Source organism: Capricornis sumatraensis, chromosome 14 (genome assembly GCF_032405125.1).
Source record: "Capricornis sumatraensis isolate serow.1 chromosome 14, serow.2, whole genome shotgun sequence".
Lineage (NCBI taxonomy): Eukaryota > Metazoa > Chordata > Mammalia > Artiodactyla > Bovidae > Capricornis > Capricornis sumatraensis.
In genome coordinates, this window is record NC_091082.1 from 78,398,396 (window position 1) to 78,420,734 (window position 22,339).

Genomic DNA, 22,339 nt, shown 5'->3' on the forward strand with positions numbered 1-22,339 from the left:
GTCTATTTGTTTTGGTAAGCAACTGTTAAATGAAAAGGCTGGAATAAGTGTTCCATTCATAAACTTAACACTTTTTTGCTGATTGCCTATTATGTGTTAGGTGCTATATATATTGTCCCATTTAATAATGTGAGAGGGGAGTTAGTGATGGACAGGGAAGCAGGGCGTGCTGCAGTCCATGGGGTCTCAAAGAGTCAGACACAACTAAGCAACTGAACTGAACTGAGAGGGCCTAGGCTGGGATGGAGTGGTCAGAAGAGGTGGTGGAGGCCTCCCGCTAGGAATACTCTGGAGATTCAGGGTGCTCTGATGTGGCTGGTGCTACGGTGGTTGCCACTGAGGAGGGAAGAGGCCCTGAGTGGCCACGTGCAGGGGTCTGTAGAGTTGCAGCTGCATGGAACACAGAGCAAGCATTCACCAAGGCATAAGCAACCTCTATCTGCTGCACTACTGAGCAGCCCAGGGCACCACACAGAACAGCTGTTCCGGCAGTGGGAGGAGGGGAAGATGTGAGTCTGCCCGGCTACAGGGCAAATACCCAATTTTCCACCACATTCAGGGCAGGAGGCTTTTTCTGCTGCAAACAGCACCTTTGGGTTTTGCTGCATGACCTATTTTGATTCAAAGAAGGATCTAGGAAGCAGGTGGCGTTTAGCAGTTGCATTCTAAGGCGAACAGAGGACAGCTCAGACCTGCGGGATAGGGGCAGAGAGCCAGGATGAGGAGCTAGAGGTCCTGACTCCAAGGGTCTGGCCCAGCAATAATGAAAGAACTGGGTTCTGTCACTTGTCTCTGGGTTAAATGATCTTCATTTGTTCATGGCTTTCTCTAATCCTTTCTGAAACTAAGTACCTCAGTTTCCTCATCTGTAAAACAGAAAGAAAAATGCCCTCCTTACCGGGTTCCTCCTGGGATAAAAGGCATAATGGCCGTGAACTTGCTCGGTAACAAATTGCTCTGCAGATATTTACAACAGTTATAAACCACCAGGCTAGGCTTCCTCTTGCAATTATAGATTAGGATCTCCTACCCGTCTGACTTGGCCCCTTTGTTCCACTTTCCACTCATCTTCTCCGTCCTTCCCCCTCCAATAAAGAGAGGAAGTAAGAGAGGAGGAAAGCATGTGCGTGGCTCTGGGTAACCCGCAGGCATCGCTGTCCCAGGAAAGCGGAGCGCTGTCCCCTGCATCTGGTTCCATCACTTCATGGCAAATAGATGGGGAAACAATGGAAACGGTGACAGATCTTATTTTGGGGGGCTCCAAATCACTCCAGATAGTGACTGTAGCCAGGAAATTAAAAGACGCTTGCTCCTTGGGAAAAACAGTTATGATCAACCTGCTTTATTAAAAAGCAGAGACATTACTATGCCAACAAAGGTTCGTCTAGTCAAATTTATAGTTTTTCCAGTAGTCATGTATGGATGTGAGAGTTGGATTATAAAGAAAGCTAAGAGCCGAAGAACTGAGGGTTTTGAACTGTGGTGTTGGAGAAGACTCTTGAGAGTCCCTTGGACTGCAAGGAGATCCAACCAGTCCATCCTAAAGGAAATCAGTCCTGAATATTCATTGGAAGGACTGATGCTGAGGCTGAAACTCCAATACATTGGCCACCTGATGCGAAGAGCTGGCTCATTAGGAAAGAGCCTGATGCTGGGAAAGATTGAAGGCAGGAGGAGAAGGGGACAACAGAGGATGAGATGGTTGGATGGCATCACCAACTCAATGGACAAGAGTTTGGATAAATTCTGGGAGTTGATGATGGACAGGGAGGCCTGGTGTGCTGCGGTCGATGGGGTCGCAGAGTCGGACACCACTGAGCGACTGAACAGAACCGTCCCCCGCCCAGAACTACACTTTCCAGCAGGCCTTTCGCGGCTCCGGCTCCCGTGGGGCGCGAGGCGCATGCGCCGAGTGCGGCTCCGCCTTGGTCCCGAAGCCGCTCCTCCCTCCGAACAGGTTTCGCGTCGCCGCCGAGAGCCGGCGGATCTCCGGGCTGCGGTGGCGGTTCTGTGGGAGCTGCCTGTCGCGAACTCGAGCGGGCTTAGCTGTGCCTTAGCTCCGGTCAGGGCCATGATCCGCCAGGAGCTCTCCACATCCTACCAAGAGGTACACGCACGGCAGTGGCGGGGAGGGCGCTGCAGCACAGTTTGCTGCGAGGCGGAGCGGGTCTCGAGGGTCCGGGCGTTTTCTGGGGTGCCCGGGGTGGGGGGCTTCCGGGTGGGCAGAGCGCGCCGCCGAGGAGCGGTCGGGGGAGGGGTCCCTCGGCGTGCTGAGCTGCGGCGGAGCAGGAAGGAAGCGGGGCGCGGAGCCTCCTCCGGACGCGGCCGTGGCTGGGCCGAAGGATGGAGCCCGGGGGCCCCGGAGCCGCGACCCGTAACCAGCCGGTGACTGATTAAAAGCCTCGTCCGGACCGGGCGGCAGCGCGGCCCGCCGGGCAGCACTCCGGGTCGCCTCGAGGACGGTGGGGTTCTTTGCAACAAGTGGAAGAACCCACGCCCTTCTTTCTCCCCGGCCGGAGTAGAGGCGCGCTGGGCGGCAGCTCACCTCCATGCCCAGGGCCTCGTGGCCCCTCAGCTGCTAGCGGTAGCGATCATCACAGCCCGTCCGGATGGCCAGCAAGCTTTGAAAATGTGCTTTCTCCCACAGAGCTGCTTCTCGCTCCGCTCCGTTTCTCTCTCCTGTCTCACCTCCTCTCACGACTGTAACTCTCACTTTCCAATTCTTTGTCTCTTTTCTTGCCTGTCCTGAGCTACCGACGAGCGGTTCCATCTCTTCCCCCAGACCAGCTTCTCCTCCTGGCTCCAGCTCTCCTGTTCCTCCTCGAGGGTCCCAAACCCTGGTCATCTCCGGTGCTCTCCCCTCCCCTGTGCCCCTCACCGTGCCCCCCTCCCTTGGCAAGTTCAGGCAGCTTACATCTTCCATCCTCAGGTTTGAGTCCCTGATTCTGCCCTGCTCACCTCTCCCTGTTTGGTGTCTCCCATACTGTGCACATTTGCTCAGGGTTCTACCTTAATCCTGGGCTTCCCTTGTGGCTCAGCCGGTAAAGAATCTGCCTGCAGTGTGGGAGACCTGGGTTCTATCCGTGGGTTGGGAAGATACCCTGGAGGAGGGAATGACTACCCACTCCAGTATTCTGGCCTGGAGAATTCCATGGACTGTATGGTCCATGTGGTCGCAGAGAGTCTGATACAACTGGGCGGCTTTCACTTCACTACCTTGATTCCAGAGCATCCCTTTATACATACACCCGAAGCTGCCACTGGTCTGTCCAGAACAGTCCAGACTTCTTCACAAGCTCTGACAGCCCTGCAGCCCTATCCCGTCATCATCTCCTCACCCACCTAGGTTCTGACCACACTGGAAACTCACCATTTCAAACTGTGCTCCTGCTATGCTTGTGCTCACACTGCTGCTTCAAGTCCTTTGGTTAAAATTCCCTTATTTTACAAGGAGGGATCTCAAATCTCACTTGTTCCATGCAGTCTGACTTTCCAGACTAGTCTGAAGTTTCTGTCAGTCCCTCTCATGTGAGCTGCTGCTGCCTTGAGCAATACTGATCAATACTCATGTACATTTCACCCTTTGTAAATGATACTGTGTGGAGTCTGTAAAGCAGATGGCTTTGCCCTATAGTAAAAAGGGAAGTCAAGTTGAAAACAGATGATATATTTGCCTGAGGTTTGCCATTTTTTATTGCAGGATCTGAGCTAGAATCTGACTTTGGGACAAATTTCTGTGTTTCTCCTACCATTTCCTTTATCCCAGAGGAGCCTGTTGGGTTTTAGCCAGGGCTTGGGATTTTGTGGCCCCTAGATTCTGTACCCAAGACAGTAGAGGAATCCTGGGGAATGAGGACTCTGACTCTGCAAGTTTTCAGGTTTATAGGGAATAGAGCGTAATGGATAAATACTACGACTTCAAAATTTTTTGATTTATTTATTTTTGGCTCTGCCGGGTTGTGGATGCGCGGGCTTTCGCTAGTTGCGGTGAGTGGGGGCTACTGCTCGTTGCGGTGCGCAGGCTTCTCATGCTGGGGCTTCTCTTGCTGCTGAGCACAGGCTCTAGGCTGTGTAGGCGCAGTAGTTGCGGCTCCTGCGCTCTAGAACACAGGCTCAGCACCTGTGCACGGGCTTAATTGTTCTTGGCCTGTGGAATCTTCTCCAACCAGGGGTCGTACCCGTGCATGGGCAGATATATACTTCACCACTGAGCCACCAGGGAATCCCCAAATACTAGGACTTTTAAGTCAAAAAGCCCGAGTTCCTATCCTTGCCTCACCTCTTGCCATTTGTGTGGCTTTTGTCAAGTCACTTCTCTGAGCCTCCGGTTCATCTGTAAAATGAAGCTAGTGGTAGTCCTTATCTCATGGGGCTGTGAGGATTAGCTGAGTTGGTATGTAGGGTGCTTAGCTCAGTGCCTGGCAGTAGTGGCCCCTCAGTGAATGCTAGTTCTTGTTAACAGGGTGTGGCAGCTCCTGCTTCTGGAAAGCATTGGGGTCCTGGTTTACAGGACCCTGTCCCTCATCTGCACATAAACTCTACCGTCCTCTTCTCAAGCAGGGCTCCTAACACGTTTGCTAAAACATAGGCAGTTATCCTGCTTGCAGGGTCAAGGCCAAGGGTGGATTCAGTTTCTGTTTCCCCATGGTGGGAGATACTGGAAGGACCCCTCCCCTTGCCTTCCTCAGTAGCCCATTCTGAAGGTCCTGTCTCTCACCTTCAGAAGACGGCGGCCTCTTGACTCTTTCTTGCAGGCGTCATGCTGGAGAACTTGGCCAGGGCCAGGCAAGGAGGTGGGTTTATTATGGCTTCAGGTAGTCAGGAGGGGAGCTGGGTTAGGAGGCTGTTAGGGTTATAGGCTGAACCTGTGTGAAGCTTGGATCCGAGAGTGCTGGGCCTTTCCAGGACTTGTACCTCCCTTTCCCTTTGGCCAGCGAGAGCCCTGGGGCCCTCTTGGTCTGTGTTCCCACTGGGGTCCTGGCTCTTGTGGTATGTTCTTTAAGCTCCTAGCCCTCTTTCACGTGTTGGTTTTCCTTTTCTTTTGGGCTTGGAAGACTTTAAACTAGAAGTTTTCCCTGATTCTAAAAGGTCAGGCGTGGAGGAGGAGATGGAAGAGTATTAGGTACGTAGAAGCTTTATTTTAGCTCAAGTCTCCTAGAGATGAATTTTTAATGAAAATGTCTTGAGGGACTTTCCTGGTGGTCCAGAGTTTAAGAATCCACGTGCCAATGCAGGAGACACAGGTTCAGTCCTTGGTCTGGGAGGATCTCACATGCCAGGAAGCAGCTAAGCCCACGCACGGCAAGTACTGAGCCAGCGCGCCTGGAGCCTGTGATCTGGAACAAGCAAAGCCGCTGCGATGAGGAGCCCCCACTTGTTTCAACTAGAGAAAAAGCCTGAGCAGCAGTGAAGTCCCAGCGCAGCCAGAAATAAATAAGTAAAATTATTTTTGAAAAAATGAGAAAAATATTAAAAAAGCGGAAAAAATCTTGAGACCTTGAGTGTTGACACTGGGAACCTAAGAAAATACTGGGAAAATCTATCCCTGCCCCCACCCTTCCAATCCAGGGGACTGCTGGCTGCCACCTGGAGTGAGACACTCTGGTCCTGGTGTTTCTTGCTCTTCTTAATACTGTGGAGCCTTGTTGGTTACCACTGTTCATTGTCCCCATTTGACAGATGAGAACACTGAGGAAGTGAGGTGGAGGTTGCCTGCTATTAGGCTGCTAATTAGCACCTGTCTCTGGGGTGGCCTGCCCTCCCCACTTTGTTCTGCATTTGCAGCCTCAGTTGGTGGACTTTAGCTCTGACGCCAACTTCACTGTTCCATCGTCTGCCTGAGCAGACGCTAAGCTTGCATTTCCTCCTCTTCCGGAAAGTGACTAAGAGCATGGGTTTTGGAACTAGACTAACTTGGATTTGGCTCCTGTCTCTGTGGCCATGGAAAGTCTTGTGAGTTGAATTGTGTTTCCTGAAAAGATACATTGACGTCCTCACCCCCAGCACCTCAGAGAGTGACCTTATTTGGAAAGAGGGTTATTGCAGATGTACTTAGTTAAGACGAGGTTGTACTGGAGGAGAATGGCCCTTCATCAGCCTGCTCGGTGTTCTTATTAGAAGCATGACTGTGTGGAGACACAGACTCCATGTAAAGGTGGAGATGGCCTGGAGAGCGGGTGCACCTAAAAGCCAAGGCGCACGCGGAGTTGCTGGCATCACCTGGAGCTGGAAGAGAGGCGTGGGAGAGGTTCTCCGCCTCAGCCTTCAGAAGGAACCAGCCCTGCGACCACCTTGACTTCAGCTTGCTAGCCTCCATAACGATGAGGGGATAAATTAATTCCTGTTGTTTTCAGCCAGCTAGTTTGTGGTGCTTTGTTGTGGTAGCCCTGGAAGACTAACATATAAGAAGTTATTTGAAATTCCTGAACTTCATTGTGTTCATCTGTAGAGCTGGTATAACATACCCTGCATCATGGGCTTCCCCGGTGGTGTTAGTGGTAAAGAACCCACCTGCCCGATCAGGAGACGTAAAGAGACATGGTTCTATTCCTGGGTATTCAGGAGACCTAAAGAGACACGGTTCGATCTTTGGGATGGGAAGGTCCCCTAGCGGAGGGCCTGGCAACCTACTGCAGTATTCTTGCCTGGAAAATCCCATGGACAGAGGAGGTCATCCATGGGGTTGCAAAGAGTCAGATAGGACTGAAGCGACTTCACGTGCACACATGCACATACCCTGCAATGTGTGATTTTTTTTTTTTGATAATTAAGTGAGAAGCAGCCTCTGCTTTCTTGTTTTAGTCTAGAGAGGCAAAGCTGATGTAGCTGACTTCTTTGTGCTCTTTGTTCCTCCTTTTAGCTGAGTGAGGAGTTGGATCAGGTGGTTGAGAACTCAGAGCAAGCGGACGAGCGGGACAAGGAGACGGTCAAGGTCCAGGGTCCAGGGATCTTACCAGGTGAGTGGACTCAGCGCTGGGGGTGGACGTGCCCGGTGCTGAGCCATTGCTGCAGCTGCAGGCCCCAGTCCAGCCAGACACCTGTGTCAGAGGAGTGGTCCTGCCTGGTGTTGGATCTCCAGTATCACCGTCGTTTTGCAGCCATGCATATTGGATACAATGGCAGGGACTTTGGTTCTTTGCTTTTCTGTTTCTTTTTCCCTGGGAAGCTGTCGGCAGTTGAGCCTCTGATACCTGGGTCACTTCCCAGGGCCCTCTGGGAGATTATCTGGTAGGCTCATGTCTCTGACAAGAGGCCTCTTCAGTTTCGTCGCCCAGCTAGCTGGTCCCATCAGTAAGGTAGCATCCTGCAGAGCCTGGCAGTGACAACCTCTGGTACCTTCACCACCTCTTCCTCCTGCCTACACTCTGCTCCCTTAGCTTCCATAATGTGGCACTGTGCTTCTCAGACCACTCCTTGCAGCCTCTTTTGCAGTCACCCTCCCGCTCTTGGGTGTTAAATATTCGTCAGAGGCCTCCTTCTCGCAGTCTCTGGTGGGTGGCCTCGCCCAGGCCCCCTCCCCTGCCTCAGTCACTGTTTGCACACACGTGTCTGCCTTGGTTTTATCTCTGGCCCAGAGGTACCTTTTTACATATGCTGTGTACCCTGATTCCCAGGAGATGGCTCTGCCGAGATGTCCCAAAGTTCCCCTGAACTCCACATGTCCAAAATTGACCTCATGGTTTCCCCACTGCCAGCTTGACCCTCTCCCAGTGTTTCCTGTTTCCAGGGACAATGCCATCACCACCCAGTGGGACCTGAGAGTCATTCTTTTTTCCTTCCTTCCCCGCTTCCCCGCTTTCACTGCCCCTTGACCCTGCTGGCGTTTTTCTTCAGGCCTCGCTCCGGGCTTTTTGGTTGTTTTATTCCTCTGCCTGGAGTTCTCTTCTGTCTGTCATTTAGTTAATGCATAATCATCTTTCAGCTGTCAGCTCACTCTTTTATTTTCCTGCAAAGCCTTGTCTGACTGCCTGGCTAGATCACATCCACTGTGACTGGTAACCTCTGCATCTCTGGCTTGGAACTGTGGCTGATGGAATGGTATAGGAGTTTGCCTGACTGTTGGGTTAATGTCTGTGTAGTCTACTAGACTATAAACCCCACCAAGGTGGAGACCAGTCCCTTTTGCTTCCCCATTCAGCTCTGGCCGTGCAATAAGGATTTGTCGAATGAATGCCTGAGTGAGTGAGTGGAGTCCTGCCTGACTCCAGCTTCTTGGGTGGATTGAGGGGGGTGGGGCTCTGCTCCTCTGGATTCCCATATTTGGAGGGGTGGGGATGGGATTGGAAATTCTGTGATTGTGCCTAATCCTTAGAGAAGACTTTATAGAAGGAAAGAGGCAGGAAGGGCGGCTAACATTTACTGACTGCTTCCCCTGGGCCAGGCTCTGTCATCCCCATGGCCCATCTAATTCTCATGACAGCCCTGTGAGGCGGTCATCCTCTTGATTCCACTTGAGGCCCTAAGGCTCAGGGAGATTAAGTGCATTGTGGGAGAATCTTAACGCTGGCCTGCAGACTGACTGCATCAGGTGCTGTCTGACCCCAGATGCTTTCTACTGCACCTGTGATTTAAAAAAAAATAACTTACGCATCCTTCTGTTAAATTCCAGTGTGCTAAAGCTTGTAGCAGGACTGCCCCGACTCTGACTCTGGACATTGCCTCCGAGGGAGACAATGCCCTGAGGTCCTAGGGAGAAGGTTTTGAAAGCCTTGTGTATTAGTTTCTATCTTTTCTATAACAAATTACCACAAACTTAGTGACTTGAAACAGCTCAGATTTATTATCTGACAGTCCTGGAGGTCAGAAGTCCAAAATGAGTCTCCCTAGGCTAAAGTTAAGGTGTCAGCAGGCTGCAATGCCTTTCTGGAGGCTCCAGAGAAGAATCTGTCTTAGTGCCTTTTCCAGCGTCTCAGGGCTGCCTGCCTTTCTCAGCTCATGTCCCTTCTTCCACCTTCAGGTCTTTCTCAGATCTGCTCATTCTGACACTGACTTCTGCCTCCCTCTTCCATGTTTAAAGAGCCCTTGTGATTATACTGGGCTCATCCAGGTAATCCAGAATCATTTCCCTGTTGTTGTTTTTTTAATTAGTTATCTGTGCGTTTTTTGGTTGTGCTGGGTGTTTGTTGCTGCGTGTGGACTTTGTCTAGTTGTGGCGAGTAGGGGCTACTGTTCACTGCACTGACAGGCTTACGCGGCGGCTTCTCTCGTGTTTGAGCGTGGGCTCTAGGTGCATGAGCTTTCGTAGTTGGCGGCTTGCGGAGCCCAGAGCACATGGGCTTCAGTAGTTGTGGCGCACAGGCTCAGTTGCCCCAAGGCATGTGGGTTCTTCCTGGACCAGGGATTGAACCCATGTTCCCTGCATTGGCAGGTGGACTCTTAGCCACTGAATGGAAAGTCCCATTTCCCCGTTTTAAGGTCAGATAATCAGCAAGTATAATCGCATCTTTGCCCTGTAACTTGCCGTAATTATAGGTTCCGAGCTTGAGGACGTGGACACCTGTGGTGGGTCATTATTTTGCCTGCTGCACCCTGCACGGCCCTCTTGCCCCGAGGCTGAAGAGGATGGATGGAGGCAGCAGGAAGAGGATGGAGGCCAGACTTGGAAGGCGAAGTTTCCTGTTGTGTTTCCTTTCAGAGATAAATGCCAGGCAAATGAGGACATGGCCATGATGACCTTCAACCTTAGCAGCCTCTCTTTCTGCTTCAGATTCCTGGGGCCTCAAAGCCTGAGACGAGGCAGAGCAGGAAGCCAGCCCCCAGGCAGAGCGGATTTTGGGTAGTTTGTTGGCCAGCAAGAGCCTTCCCTGATTTTGGGAAACTCGGCTGGATGCGTGTCCTGTTTAGACTGTAGACAGCCCGGTGCTCAGAAGTCCCTTCAGCCGGTCTCAGCAGTGACTTTGACGATGTGGGGTACAACTTTCCAAGCCCGTGCTGTGCCTCTGAGTCCCCTCACGGTAATAAAACTGATGGTACTGATGATAGCAGCCACGCCTGCTAGGTGCTTTCCTGTTCCAGGCCTGGGCGGGGCTTTCTGTATAGACTCTACCACTGCTTTATAATCCTCCTAGCCACGTTCTGAGGGAGATGTTTAGTACACAGTACTTCTCTGTACCCCGACTGAATGAATGGCAGGGCTCCCAATGAACCCAGGCCTGTCTCTCTGAATGTATTCTGACTCTGGCTCAGTTGTTCCTGGATGAGGGGCTTTCTTGTCCCAAACTCCTGCCTGACATCCACCAGAGTCACTCACGGACTCCTTCATCTTTGTGCCAAATGCCAAAACCGCAAAGAAGGGGAGTGAGACATGGCCTGCTTCCCGGAGCTCAGGCCACGTGGAGAGAGAAGGCAGGCTACCCTGAGAAGGACTTAACCCTCCTGCAGAGCCTGCCCTGAACAGCTGAATGGGGTCTGTTTCTCCCTGTCGCCTGCGTTCCTAGCGTTCATTACTCTTCTTTTGTAGCATTTAGCACAGCTGAGAGGGCACGTCTATCGACTGCAATTCTTCAGTTGTGTCAACCCCTTGGGCCTGCCCCGGAGTTCTGTGAGGCATGAAGGTCTGTCTCGTCTCTACTCCCGCTGTAATTCCAGTGGTTAGTAGCCTGGCCCTGTCTAGGAGCCCCGTGTATATCAGTGCTCTGGGAGAGGGAGGTGGGGCTTTAGAGCAGGAGAGCACCATATCTAAGCCAACTTGAATGAATGAGTGAACAAAGGCCAAAGAAATGGTAGAGACAGGGACTTCAGGAATGAATGAGCAAGGGCTAGTTGGTGAAGGAAGTGTGATTAATCCAAAGGAAGGGTGATGTATGGGTGGAAAAGAAGGGCTGGCCAGGGAGGAGGGGTGGCATGTGCGAACACATAGAGGTGGGAATGAAAATAGGACATTTCAGAATCAGTGGGAAGCACGGCGGTTGCAACAGAGGGTTGGTGAGAGAAGCAGAGGGAGTTGAGGTAGGAAAGCCAGGCTGGGCCAGGCTGGGGGTGCGGTTTCAGCATTGGCGGTTTGGCCTTTCTCTAGGGAGCGGCAGTATTTAAAGGAATTAGAACAGAACAGTAAGGAATGAAGTGGGCATTTAAGGAAGGTGAGTGTGGCAGGGTGTGGGGCTGGATTAAGTTGAAGCAGTCCAACTGTGGAAAATTCTTAAGGAGATGGGAATACCAGACCACATTACCTGCCTCCTGAGAAATCTATATGCAGGTCAAAAAGCAACAGTTAGAACTGGACATGGAACAACAGACTGGCTCAAAATCGGGGAAGGAGTCCATCAAGGCTATATATTTTCACCCTCCTTATTTAACTTATATGCAGAGTATATCATGGGAAATGCTGGGCTGCATGAAGCACAGCTAGAATCAAGATTGCTGGAAGAAATATCAGTAACCTCAGATATGCAGATGACACCACCCTTAGGGTGGAAAGTGAAGAGGAACTAAAGAGCCTTTGATGAAAGTGAAAGAGGAGAGTGAAAAAGTTGGCTTAAAACTCAATATTCAGAAAACGAAGATCATGGCATCTGGTCCCATCACTTCATGGCAAATAGATGGGGAAACAATGGAAATAGTGAGAGACTTTATTTTTGGGGCTCCAAAATCACTGCAGATGATAACTGTAGCCATGAAATTAAAAGACGCTTGCTTCTTGGAAGAAAAGTTATGACCAACCTAGACAGCATATTAAAAAGCAAGACATTACTTTGCCAACAAAGGTCCATCTAGTCAAAGCTATGGTTTTTCCTGTGGTCATGTATGGGTGTGAGAGTTGGACTATAAAGAAAGGTGAGTGCCAAAGAATTGATGCTTTTGAACTGTGGTGTTGAAGAAGACTCTTAAGAATCACTTGGGCCTCAAGGATATCAAACCAGTCAATCCTAAAGGAAATCAGTCCTTGAATTTTCATTGGAAAGACTGATGCTGAAGCTGAAACTCCAATACTTTGGCCACCTGATGTGAAGAACTGACTCCTTGGAAAAGAGTCTGATGCTGGGAAAGACTGAAGGCAGGAGAAGGGGATGACAGAGGGTGAGATGATTGGATGGCATCACTGACTCAATGGACATGAGTTTGAGCAAGCTGAGGGAGTTGATGATGGATAGGGAAGCCTGGCGTGCTGCAGTTCATGGGGTCAGACTTGACTGAGCAACTGAACTGAACTGAAGGCAACTGTGCCATGTCAGAGGCAGGAGGCTGATATGATAGCCTGTTTTGATGTGGGGGAGAGGGAGAAGGAAGAAAGAAGATTCTGAGGTTTGAAGCCAGGTGAGGAGAATAACATACAGAGGGGCAAGTGGCTGGATGAGAAGACAAGCTTCAGTGGGTGTGGTGTCTGGGTGGTGCTGGCCCAGAGGCAGTGAGAGCTACAGGACTGACAGGAGAGAGTTGAGGACTGGACCCGTAGCGGGAGGTTTAGGGGCCTGGAAGAAAGCCAGGGACACAGAATGTGGAATAAGCAGGGAAGGGCCATGAGCTTGGGAAGCGTCCTCATTTGGAGGCCAGAAGAGGAGGTGGGCTGGAGCTTGGGGTAGCAAGACAGGAAGACAGTACAGGGATGCTGAGTGTTTAGCAGCCGAGGTTCGAGTTAAGCACCCGGCTTTCAGGATTGTATTCCCAGTGTTACTCTCTGAGGGAAGCAATTTGATGCCATAATGTGGTTAAAGCCTCAGTCTGTTCATTTCCTCTCTATCAGGGGAAGCACAACCGCTTATTATTCTTTTCAAAGGGAGAGATGAGACCGACATGCTAATTGAATAAGCAGTTTATTGTATTAGGGATGTAATCAAATTGAGAACATTTGGTTAGTTAGTTCTCCACGGAAACAACTGTATATTAATAGAATAGACAAAGATAAGCAACCAAAGAAAAAATAAAGTAAATTGAACCCCATTAAAATGAAAAACTTGCACACCAAAGGATATTATCAGGAAAGTGAAAAGATAGCCCACAGGATGGGAGAAATTTTCAAATCATATATCTGATAAAGGACTTGTATTTAGCAATTATAAAGAACTCTTATAACTCAGTAATAAAAGACAACCCAGTTAAAAGTGGACAAAGAATGTGAATAATGTTTCTCTAAAGAAGGTATACAAATGACAGATAAATACATGAATAGATTCTCAACATTGTTAGTCTTTAGGGAAATGCAAATCTAAACCACAGTGAGGTGTAATTTCATACCTACCAGGATGACTGCAATCAAAAAGATGATGATAAGCAAGTTTTGGTGAGGATGTAGAGAAATTAGAAACCCCAGATGTTGCTAATGAAAATGTATTAATAAAATGGTGCAGCTACTGTGGAAAATAGTCTGGCAGTTCCTCAAAAGGTTTAAATATAGAGTTACCATATGACCCAGTGGTTCCACTCTTAGTTATATATCCAAGGGAAATGAAAACTGTATGTCCACACAAAAACTTGTAATGAATGCTTATAGCAGGATCATAATAGACAAAAAGTAGAAGCAACACGATTGTCCGTACACTGATGAATGGATAAATGCCGTGTTCACACAATGGAATATTATTGTGCCATAAATAGGAGTGAAGGACTGATACATGTTACGACATGGATGAATCTTCAAAACATTGTCACGTGAAAGAAGTCAGACACAAAAGGTCACATACAGTATGATTCCATTTATGAGACTTGCCTGGAATAGGTAAGTCCATAGCAACGGAAAGTAGACCGTTGGTTGCCAGGGACTAAGATAAAGATGGAGTGACTGCTAATGGGTATAGAGTTTCTTTTTGGGTAATGACAATGTTCTGTAATTAGATAGTGGTTGTGACTGTACGCTTTGTGAATATTTTAAAAACTACTATATTCACTTTATAAAGGTCTGTTTTATGGAATATAAATTATATCTCAAAAAAAACCAAAATGAAATTAAAACAACAAACCCATCACATCACTAAAAAAAAAGAAAAGGATAAACAAAGAATTCATTTCTTCGTCTCAATCTGAATGCATCTTAGCCCAGTGCTGTCTGCAAGGTAGAGTTTTGCAGGGTTATGGTAGTCAGCCAGTTTCCTTTCCTGTGAATAAAGGTCTCAACGATGTTTTCAGAAGTTGAGTTGCTCATCACACATCTTAATGGACTGACTTACCAATACATTCTGGGGCACGTTTGGTTTTTGAAACAGTTCTGTTATGGGTTTTACAAAACTCATAAATTAATTTTCTCAAGGAAGTCTCGTACATTCTTTTTGTCTTTCTCCTACTGTGAGTTTGCATATATATGAAGGATGCATGGGCTCCCCAGGTGGTGCTAGTGGTAAAGAACCCACCTGTCAGTGCAGGAGACCTAAGAGGCATGGGTTCAATCCCTGGGTCAGGAAGATCCCATGGAGGAGGGCATGGCAACCCACTCCAGTACTCTTGCCTGGAGAATCCAGGCAAGAGGAGCCAGACAGGCTACAGTCCATAGTGTCACAGAGTTGGGCATGACTGAAGCGACTTACCACAGGCACACATACTTTTGAAAAGCATTCATCCAATTTGCCACAGAATAGCCAGTGTTTGGTTTTTCTGACTGAAGAGTACATGGGACATTTTATCAAATATCTAGCACCTTTTTAAAATAATGGTAAAATGTAACAGTGTCTACTTCTAGCATTCAGTGAGTTCACTCACCCAGTTGTGTCCGACTCTTTGCAACCCCATGGACTGGAGCACACCAAGCTTCCCTGTCCATCACCAACTCCCAGAGCTTGCTCAGGTTCTTGTCCATTGAGTCGGTGATGCCATCCAACCACCTCATTCTCTGTTGTCCCCTTCACGTGCCTTCAATCTTTCCCAGCATCAGGCTCTGTTCTAATGAGTCAGCTCTTCGCATCAGGTGGCCTAAGTATTGGAGCTTCAGCATCAGTCCTTCCAATGAACATTCAGAACTGATCTCCTTTAGGATGGACTGGTTTGATCTCCTCACAGTCCAAGAGACTCTCAAGAGTCTTCTCCAAGACCACAGTTCGAAAGCATCAATTCTTTGGCGCTCAGCTTTCTTTATGGTCCAACTCTCATATCCATGAAAATAGCTTTGACTATGCGGACCTTTGCTGGCAAAGTAATGTCTCTGCTTTTTAATATGCTGTCTAGATGGGTCATAACTTTTCTTCCAAGGAGCAAGCGTCTTTTAATTTCATGGCTACAGTCACCATCTGCGGTGATTTGGAGCCCAAGAAAATAGTCTGTCACTGTTTCCATTGTTTCCCCATCTGTTTGCCATGAAGTGGTGAGATTGGACGCTACCATCTTAGTTTTTTGAATATTGAGTTTTAAGCCAGCTTTTTCACTCTTCTTTTTCACTTTCATCAAGAATGACTTAATCACTTTCACTTTATCACTTTCATCAGGATGAACTTTAGTTCCTCTTCGCTTTCTGCCATAAGGGTGGTGTTATCTGCATATCTGAGGTTGTTATTTTTCCTGGCAATCTTGATTCCAGCTTGTTCTTCATCCAGCCTGGCATTTTGTATGAAATACTCTGCATATAAGTTAAATAAGCAGAGTGACAGTATACAGCCTTGACGTACTCCTTTCCCAGTTTGGAACCAGTCCTTTGTTCCATGTCTGGTTCTAACTGTTGCTTCCTGACCAGCATACAGATTTCTCAGGAGGCATTGGAGTGTCACACATAGCATGTGTGGATGAGAAACAGTTCCACGGTTTTTTATTTACATTACATGCCAATTTGTAGATCAATGAAAGCCCTGTAAAGAAGTTAAATTTGAAGTCTAGGAGTCAGTATTCCAGGACCCTCATCCGATGTCCATTGATGACTGCGGGGCCAGGATCGCTGCACAAGGTATGGAGTTGGACCAGATGGCCTTTTAGGTCCCTAACAACTCTTAGAAGATTTTGTTCAGATGTTATTATGCACCAATTCAGTCATTCAGAGTTCCTTCCCTCTCATCTTGTGATCTTAGGATATAGCACCCTGATTGCCTGTTGCCACCGCAGTTATGAGCCACTCAGACAGTGAGTGTGCTTTTAGCTGCCTTGCTCTGAAGTGAACCTGTGGTCCCACATGGACCGTAGGGGCTGGGGGTGCCTTCCAAGCAAAACGGCTGTGGGCAGGCCCCTGTGCACAGACCACCGTACTTCCGGTGACCGATCAGGGACCAGCACCTGAGCCAAAGGAAGCTGTCTGCAGTTGAGTGGGAAGAAGGGCCGTGTCTGTGACATGCCCAGTGGGGAACCCTTTCCTATACACAATACTCTTCAGGAGAAGGTCTGGATGCGAGACTGAGAGAAAGACTTTTGAGAGTGAAATGGAGCAGAGTTACGAGAGAGGCACGGCTAGAAGGCAGGTTGCAAAGCTGTGAGGGAGGAGAACTGACACAGTCCCTCGTAACAGGAGGCAGCAGCAGTAGACTCAGAGGCAACAGAAGTTGAGAGCAGGAGTTGCGTTAATTCCTTTCGGAGAACTGGAGCTGCTCTGTGCCTTGGCTTCACTCTCAGCTACCCAAGGGGTTTCCTTGGGGCTTCCTGCTTCCTCTTAAAACATCCATTGGCTAGAGTAACCTGCTCTTCACGACCTGAAGGAACCACACAAACCCTTCTGCGAATTGGCATTCCTGTGAAGGAAGAATTTTTTAAACTTTCTGCCATTAATAGTAAGGCGCATCAATTGGTTTCTAGTTCTGTGTGCCTGAAATGTACTGACCAGTTGAGAGGTAGCTAAGTTGGCATTGCACAACTTAATTCATCTGTTTTTTGGGCTGTTCATCCATTTAACAGACATGAAAACATTACATGCCTATTATGTGAAACACTGTATCCTGTCCCACCTCCATTTTATCTTCTTGTATTTTTTTCTCATTAATTATTATGAGATGGTTGTTTCATGGTCTTCATCTTTGTTATCTTCATCGCTGAGGGCTTCATTTTTTGAGGGGTAGAGGGTACATTCTCTCTCACAGTGACAGTAATTCATGGAGCAGGTACTCTGCCAGGCATTTGAAGCAAATTTGTCATTTGCTTCTCTCAGAAATGCTAGAACACTGAAATGATTTCCTTTTCACAGGCAGCAGGTGAGCCCTAGGAGCGCCAGATGGCTTGCTGTGGGCCACAGAGTGGTCATAGTCAGCAGCAGAGCTGGGTTTGCAGCCCATGCTGCCGCTGTGCCTCTGGGCTAGAGAGCTGGTCTTCAGTTCACCAAACACGTGAATAGTGAACAGCAGATGATGCCTTCCTCAGAATCCTCCCGGGGCTTTAGTCCCAGAGCTAACACAGCCTCCTCCACAAAGCCTCTGCTGACCTCTGCCCCGCTCCCTGACTCCCCTTCGTCCCTCTGAGGAAAGGAAATCTCACAGTTTCCACCTTCAGGGACTTCGGAGTTCTGTTGCGCTTGTAGCACAAACCATCGATCCTTCTCCCTTGGGTCCTCTCTCGGTATCTCCCTGAAGCCCGCAGCACAAAGTGTTGCACGTAGAGCTGGTGCTCGATGTTGGATTGTGGGCGTAGAGTGAATGATTTCCTTCTTTCTGACCACCTAGGGCCCTTTGTAGTTCTGTGCTCCTCTTGCTTTTGTGCTTTCTAAATAAAAGAAAATGAGATACGAGCAAATACTCTTGTGTCTTTGTATTTAAAGTCCATCTCTTAATTACGGCATTTGGTTGGGTCTTGGGTTTAGTCCAGACTGGTGGTAGTCTCTGCCTTTCCACTGGTATCTAGTCTGTTTACTGCAGGTGCTGGTACGGTCGCCTGTGGCTCCACCGTTTTATTGTTCTCTGTTTGTCTCATAGGTTTGTTGTTTCTCTGTCGCTTCTTTCCTGAAAGTTAGAAAGTTTGCAGTATTGTTGTATAATTTTTGCATTAGATAGCCTTAAATTTTTAAAATTATATAACTGGTTTTTTATATTTACCCACATAGTTAACATTTCCAGGGATCTTTCTTGCTTCGTATACATCTGGGAGTTACCATCTAGTGTCATTTCAGAGTTTTCTTTAGCATGCATTCTAGTGCAGATCTGTTGGTAATGAATGCTCTCTGCTTTTGTGTTTGAAAATACCTTTATGTCCCCTTCATTTTTAAAGGTTAGTTTGCTGGAATTTAAACATTCTTGAGTTGATGGAATTTTTTTTTTTCTTTCAATACGTTAAAGATGTTCCATTGTCTTGTAGTAGTGGTGTCAGTTGCTCAGTCGTGTCTGACTCTGCAACCCCGTGGACTGTAGTCCACCAGGCTCCTCTGTCCATGGGATTCTCCAGGCAAGAAGACTGGAGTGGGTTGCCATTCCCTTGTCCAGGGGATCTTCCTAGCCTGGGGATTGAACCTGGGTCCCCTGCATTGCAGGCAGATTCTTTACCATCTGAGCTACAGGAAAGCCCCCATTGTCTTTCGGCCTTCATTACTTCTGATTAAACATTAACCTGTTGTTAGATTTAATTTCCTGTATGTAATATGCTCCCCCCTCACCGCCTCCATTTTTTCCTGGGTGCCTTCAAGATTTTTTTTCTCTTTGCATTGGCAGTTTCAGGATGATTTGCCCAGAATTGGTTTATTACTTATCTTGCTTGGCATGTATTGAGCTTCTTGAATCTATAAATTGATATTTTTTTCTCCAGGTTTTGGGAAGTTTGGGCCATTCTTTTTTCAGATATTTTGTGCGATCTATTTTCTCTCTTCAGTTACCTTTTGTTAGACTGCTAGATGTCGTCCCACAGTTATCTAGGCTCTGTTAGATTTTTCTTCAATCTTTCTTGTTTCAGATTGGATGATTTCTGTTCATTTAACTTCAACTACACTGTTTTTTTTTTTTTTTCTGCCATCTTTTGCTGTTAAAGACTACATAGTGAGTTTTTCATTTTATTTATTTTTCTTTTCAGCTCTAGAATCCCCATTGGTTCTTTTTTTATAGTTTCTATACTTCTCCTCTGTTCATTCCTTATCCATACATTTTCTTTTAAGTCCTTTAGGTGCTGTAAAATTCCTGTCTGTGAATTGCAACATTTGGGGTCATCTTGGTGCTGGTTTGTATGTACTACTTTTTTCAAGTGTGGGTCACATTTTCTTGTTTATTTGCATGTCTAATGATTTATTTTATTGAACACTAGACATTTTCAGTGACACATTATAGAGGTTCTGAATTCTCTTATGGTCCTGTGGGAAAAAAAAATTTTTTTCAAGTATAACTTCCATTTTATTGTCTTTTCAGAGAAACCAATATTTCTTCAGTCTTTAAGGACTTGGATCCTTGCATGGGCTTTGGTGGAGGACGTGGGGCAGCACCCGCAGGTCTAAATCGGGGTGGAGGTGTTCGGTCCTTCCGGGCTTCCTGAGAGTGATTCCTGACTACCTTGCTGTGAATCACACAACTCACGCAGTAATGTAGTTTCACATACAGATTGGGAGGCACATGGGCGTCGAAAACACTCGCTTCAGAAATGTCCCTGATGGCTGTGGCCTGTACGATGTTCCGAACAACGAACTTCTTAATGGCCTTCTCCTTGGGCACGCATGGGCACAGTTGGTACAGTGAGTAGGCTGCATGTGGCAGCGGCCCTTTTTGGCACGACCATTGTTCCTTCTTTTCTTGGTCATCTTGGAAGCACTGAGGTGAGAGAGCCTCTGAAGAATTTTTTTTTAGCAAGTAGATAAAATAGCAAGACTCAAGTTCTAATCGCCTATATTCTTGCATGAAGAGCAGCTGAACTCTATTCTCAATCTTGCGGTTTCCAGCTGCTGCTTTTTCCTGGCCCTCCTGGGGTCTTCAGTGAGAACTGGAGCATGTTTTGTTTGCAGATTTGGGAGTTCATTCGCCCTTGTAGCTTCCTCCCTTTCAGAGTTTTCCCCTAACTTTCTGGCTGCTTCCCCAGCCTTGGACTTTGTCCACTGTCTCCCTGCACCACACCTTATAGAGACTGTTCAGAGCCCTCAGGCAAAAAGCTGCAAGTTTACAAATCTCACCAGACGCGGTTTTGTTTTTTCAAAAGGGGTAGATTCTCTTTTGGTTTCAGCTTGCTTTTGATCATTTTCCAGCGCCTTCAAATAATTTTAAATTATTTCGTCCAAGTTTGTAATTGTGTTCTGTTAGAAGGGTGGTGTGACCGCGCAGCCTTGTCACTGTTGGAAGCCAGAAGCCAAGCACGTGCCTTCTGGGGCTTCCATTCCAACCCGGCTTCCTCCTCAGCCTGGTGCTCAGCTGCTGGGGAGGAGACAGGCTTTTCCTCAGGGAGCCCACGGTTTCAGGAGCAGAGACCCTCCAGGAGCACTGTGGGAGTGTCTCAGCTCGGCCTGTCCTCAGCAAGTACCTCAGGCTGGTGGCTGAAGCAACAGAAATGTTTTTCCCGGTTACGGAGGCTGGAAATTCAGGGCCCTGGTGTCGGCAGGTTTGGAGTCTCCCAAGGCCCCTTTCCTTTGGCTTTCAGTCGGTGCGTTCTCATGTGTGACTTTTTCTCTGAGTGTCTGCACCTTCTTGTCTCTCCCTCTTCAAAGTATGGTTAATTTACCGTGTTTTGTTAGTTTTAAGCATACAGCAAAGTGAATCAGCTATGCATATATGTTCTCTTTCAGATTCTTTTCCAGCCCACCAGGTTGTTCCCTGATGCCGAGACAGGTCCCTGTGCTATGCAGCAGGTCCTTGCTGTTCACCTAGTTTTTTTACAGTAGTGTGTATATGTTAATCCCACATCCCTGATTTCTCTCTCTCCACACCGCCTCCTGCTCTCTCCTTTGGTATACATTTGTTCTCTAAGTGTGTGAGTCTATTTCTGTTTTGTGAGTAAGTTCATTTGTATCATTTTTTTTTTTAGATTCCGCATATTAATGATGATTGTCTTTCTCTGTCTGACTGATTTCACTTAATATGATCATCTGTGTGTCCATCCACGTTGCTGGAAATGGCATTGTTTCCTCCTTTTTAATGGATGAGCCGTGTTCCACTGTGCGCGTGTGCCTCATCTTCCCTGTGCATTCACCTGTTGGTAGACTCAGGTTGCTTCCATGTCTTGGCTGTTACAAACAGCATTGCAGTGAGTACTGGGCTCCATGTTATCTTTTCGAATCAGAGTTTTCTCCAGATGCGGGCCCAGGAGTAGGATTGCAGGATCGTATAGAATTCTGTTTTTAGTTTTCTGAGGACCCTCCGTAGTGTTCTCCATGGTGGCTGTACCAGTTTACATTCCTACCAGTAGTATGCTGCTAAGTCGCTTCAGTCATGTCCAACTCTGTGCGAACCCATAGACGGCAGCCCACCAGGCTCTGCCGTCCCTGGGATTCTCCAGGCAAGAGTGCTGGAGTGGGTTGCCATTGCCTTCTCCAATGCATGAAAGTGAAAAAAGAAAGTGAAGTCGCTCAGTCGTGTCCGACTCTTAGCGACCCCATGGAGTGCAGCCTACCCAGGCTCCTCCGTCCATCGGATTTTCCAGGCAAGAGTACTGGAGTGGGTTGCCATTACCCATAGGCCCTCCCTTTTCTCCACACCCTCTCCAGCATTTATTATTTGTAGACCTCTTACAGTGATGGTCATTCTGTACAGGTGAGAGGTGATTATGTTGTTGTGGTTTGATCTGTGTTACTCTAATATCCCCTGGAGAAGGAAATGGCGCCCCACTCCAGTATTCTTGCCTGGAAAATTCCATGGACAGAGGAGCCTGGTAGGCTACAGTCCATGGGGTTGCAAAGAGTCAGACATGACTGAGTGACTTCACTTCACTTCACTCTAATAGTTAGCGATATTGAACGTCTTTTCACGTGCCTTCTGGCCATCTGTATGTCTTCTTTGGAAAAATGTCTGTTTAGGTCTTTTGCCCATTTTTTGATTGGATTTTTTTTTTTTATTAAACTATATGAGCTATTTGTATGTTTTGGAAATTAATCCCTTGTCAGTCTTGTAGTTTGGAAATATTTTCTCCTAGACCATGAGATTGTCTTTTCGTTTTTAAGCTTTTAAGTTTAATTCAGTCCCAGTTGTTTACTTTTGTTTTTATTTTCATTACTTTAGAAGGTGGATTTAAAAAAATATTGCTGCGATTTATGTCAAAGAGTGTTCTGCCTACGTTTTCCTCTGGAAGTTTTATAGTGTTTGGTCTTACATTTAGGTCTTTTATCCATTCTGAGTTTATTTTTGTGTATGTTGTTAGAGAATGTTCTAATTTTATTCTTTTCCGCGTAGCTGTCCCGTTTTCCCAACACTGCTTACTGAAGAGATTTTCTTTTTTCTTGTGTATATTCTTGCCTCCTTTGTCATGGATTAATTAGCCACGAGTGTGTGGGTTTATTTCTGGGCTTGATATTCTGTTCTTTTGACCTGTGTTTCTGTATTTATGCCCATATCATACTGTTTTGATTACCTTGTAGCATAGTCTCAAGTTGCTAGGAAAGGTGGAAAAAGGGAGGAGAAGG

General features: G+C 47.5%; 1 protein-coding gene across 3 annotated transcripts in view; it reads left to right on the forward strand.

Annotated features, from left to right (window-relative positions):
* The first annotated feature begins 1,990 nt into the window (after positions 1 to 1,990).
* PACC1 (proton activated chloride channel 1) overlaps positions 1,991 to 22,339 on the forward strand; it is a 32,768-nt gene continuing 12,419 nt past the window's right edge. For all 3 annotated transcript variants that reach the window (XM_068985952.1, XM_068985953.1, XM_068985954.1), the window contains exons 1-2: positions 1,991 to 2,107; positions 6,860 to 6,956. In XM_068985952.1, the coding sequence (XP_068842053.1) occupies positions 2,072 to 2,107; positions 6,860 to 6,956 (133 nt within the window). In that variant the 5' untranslated portion in view covers positions 1,991 to 2,071. The remainder of the gene's footprint in view (positions 2,108 to 6,859; positions 6,957 to 22,339) is intronic.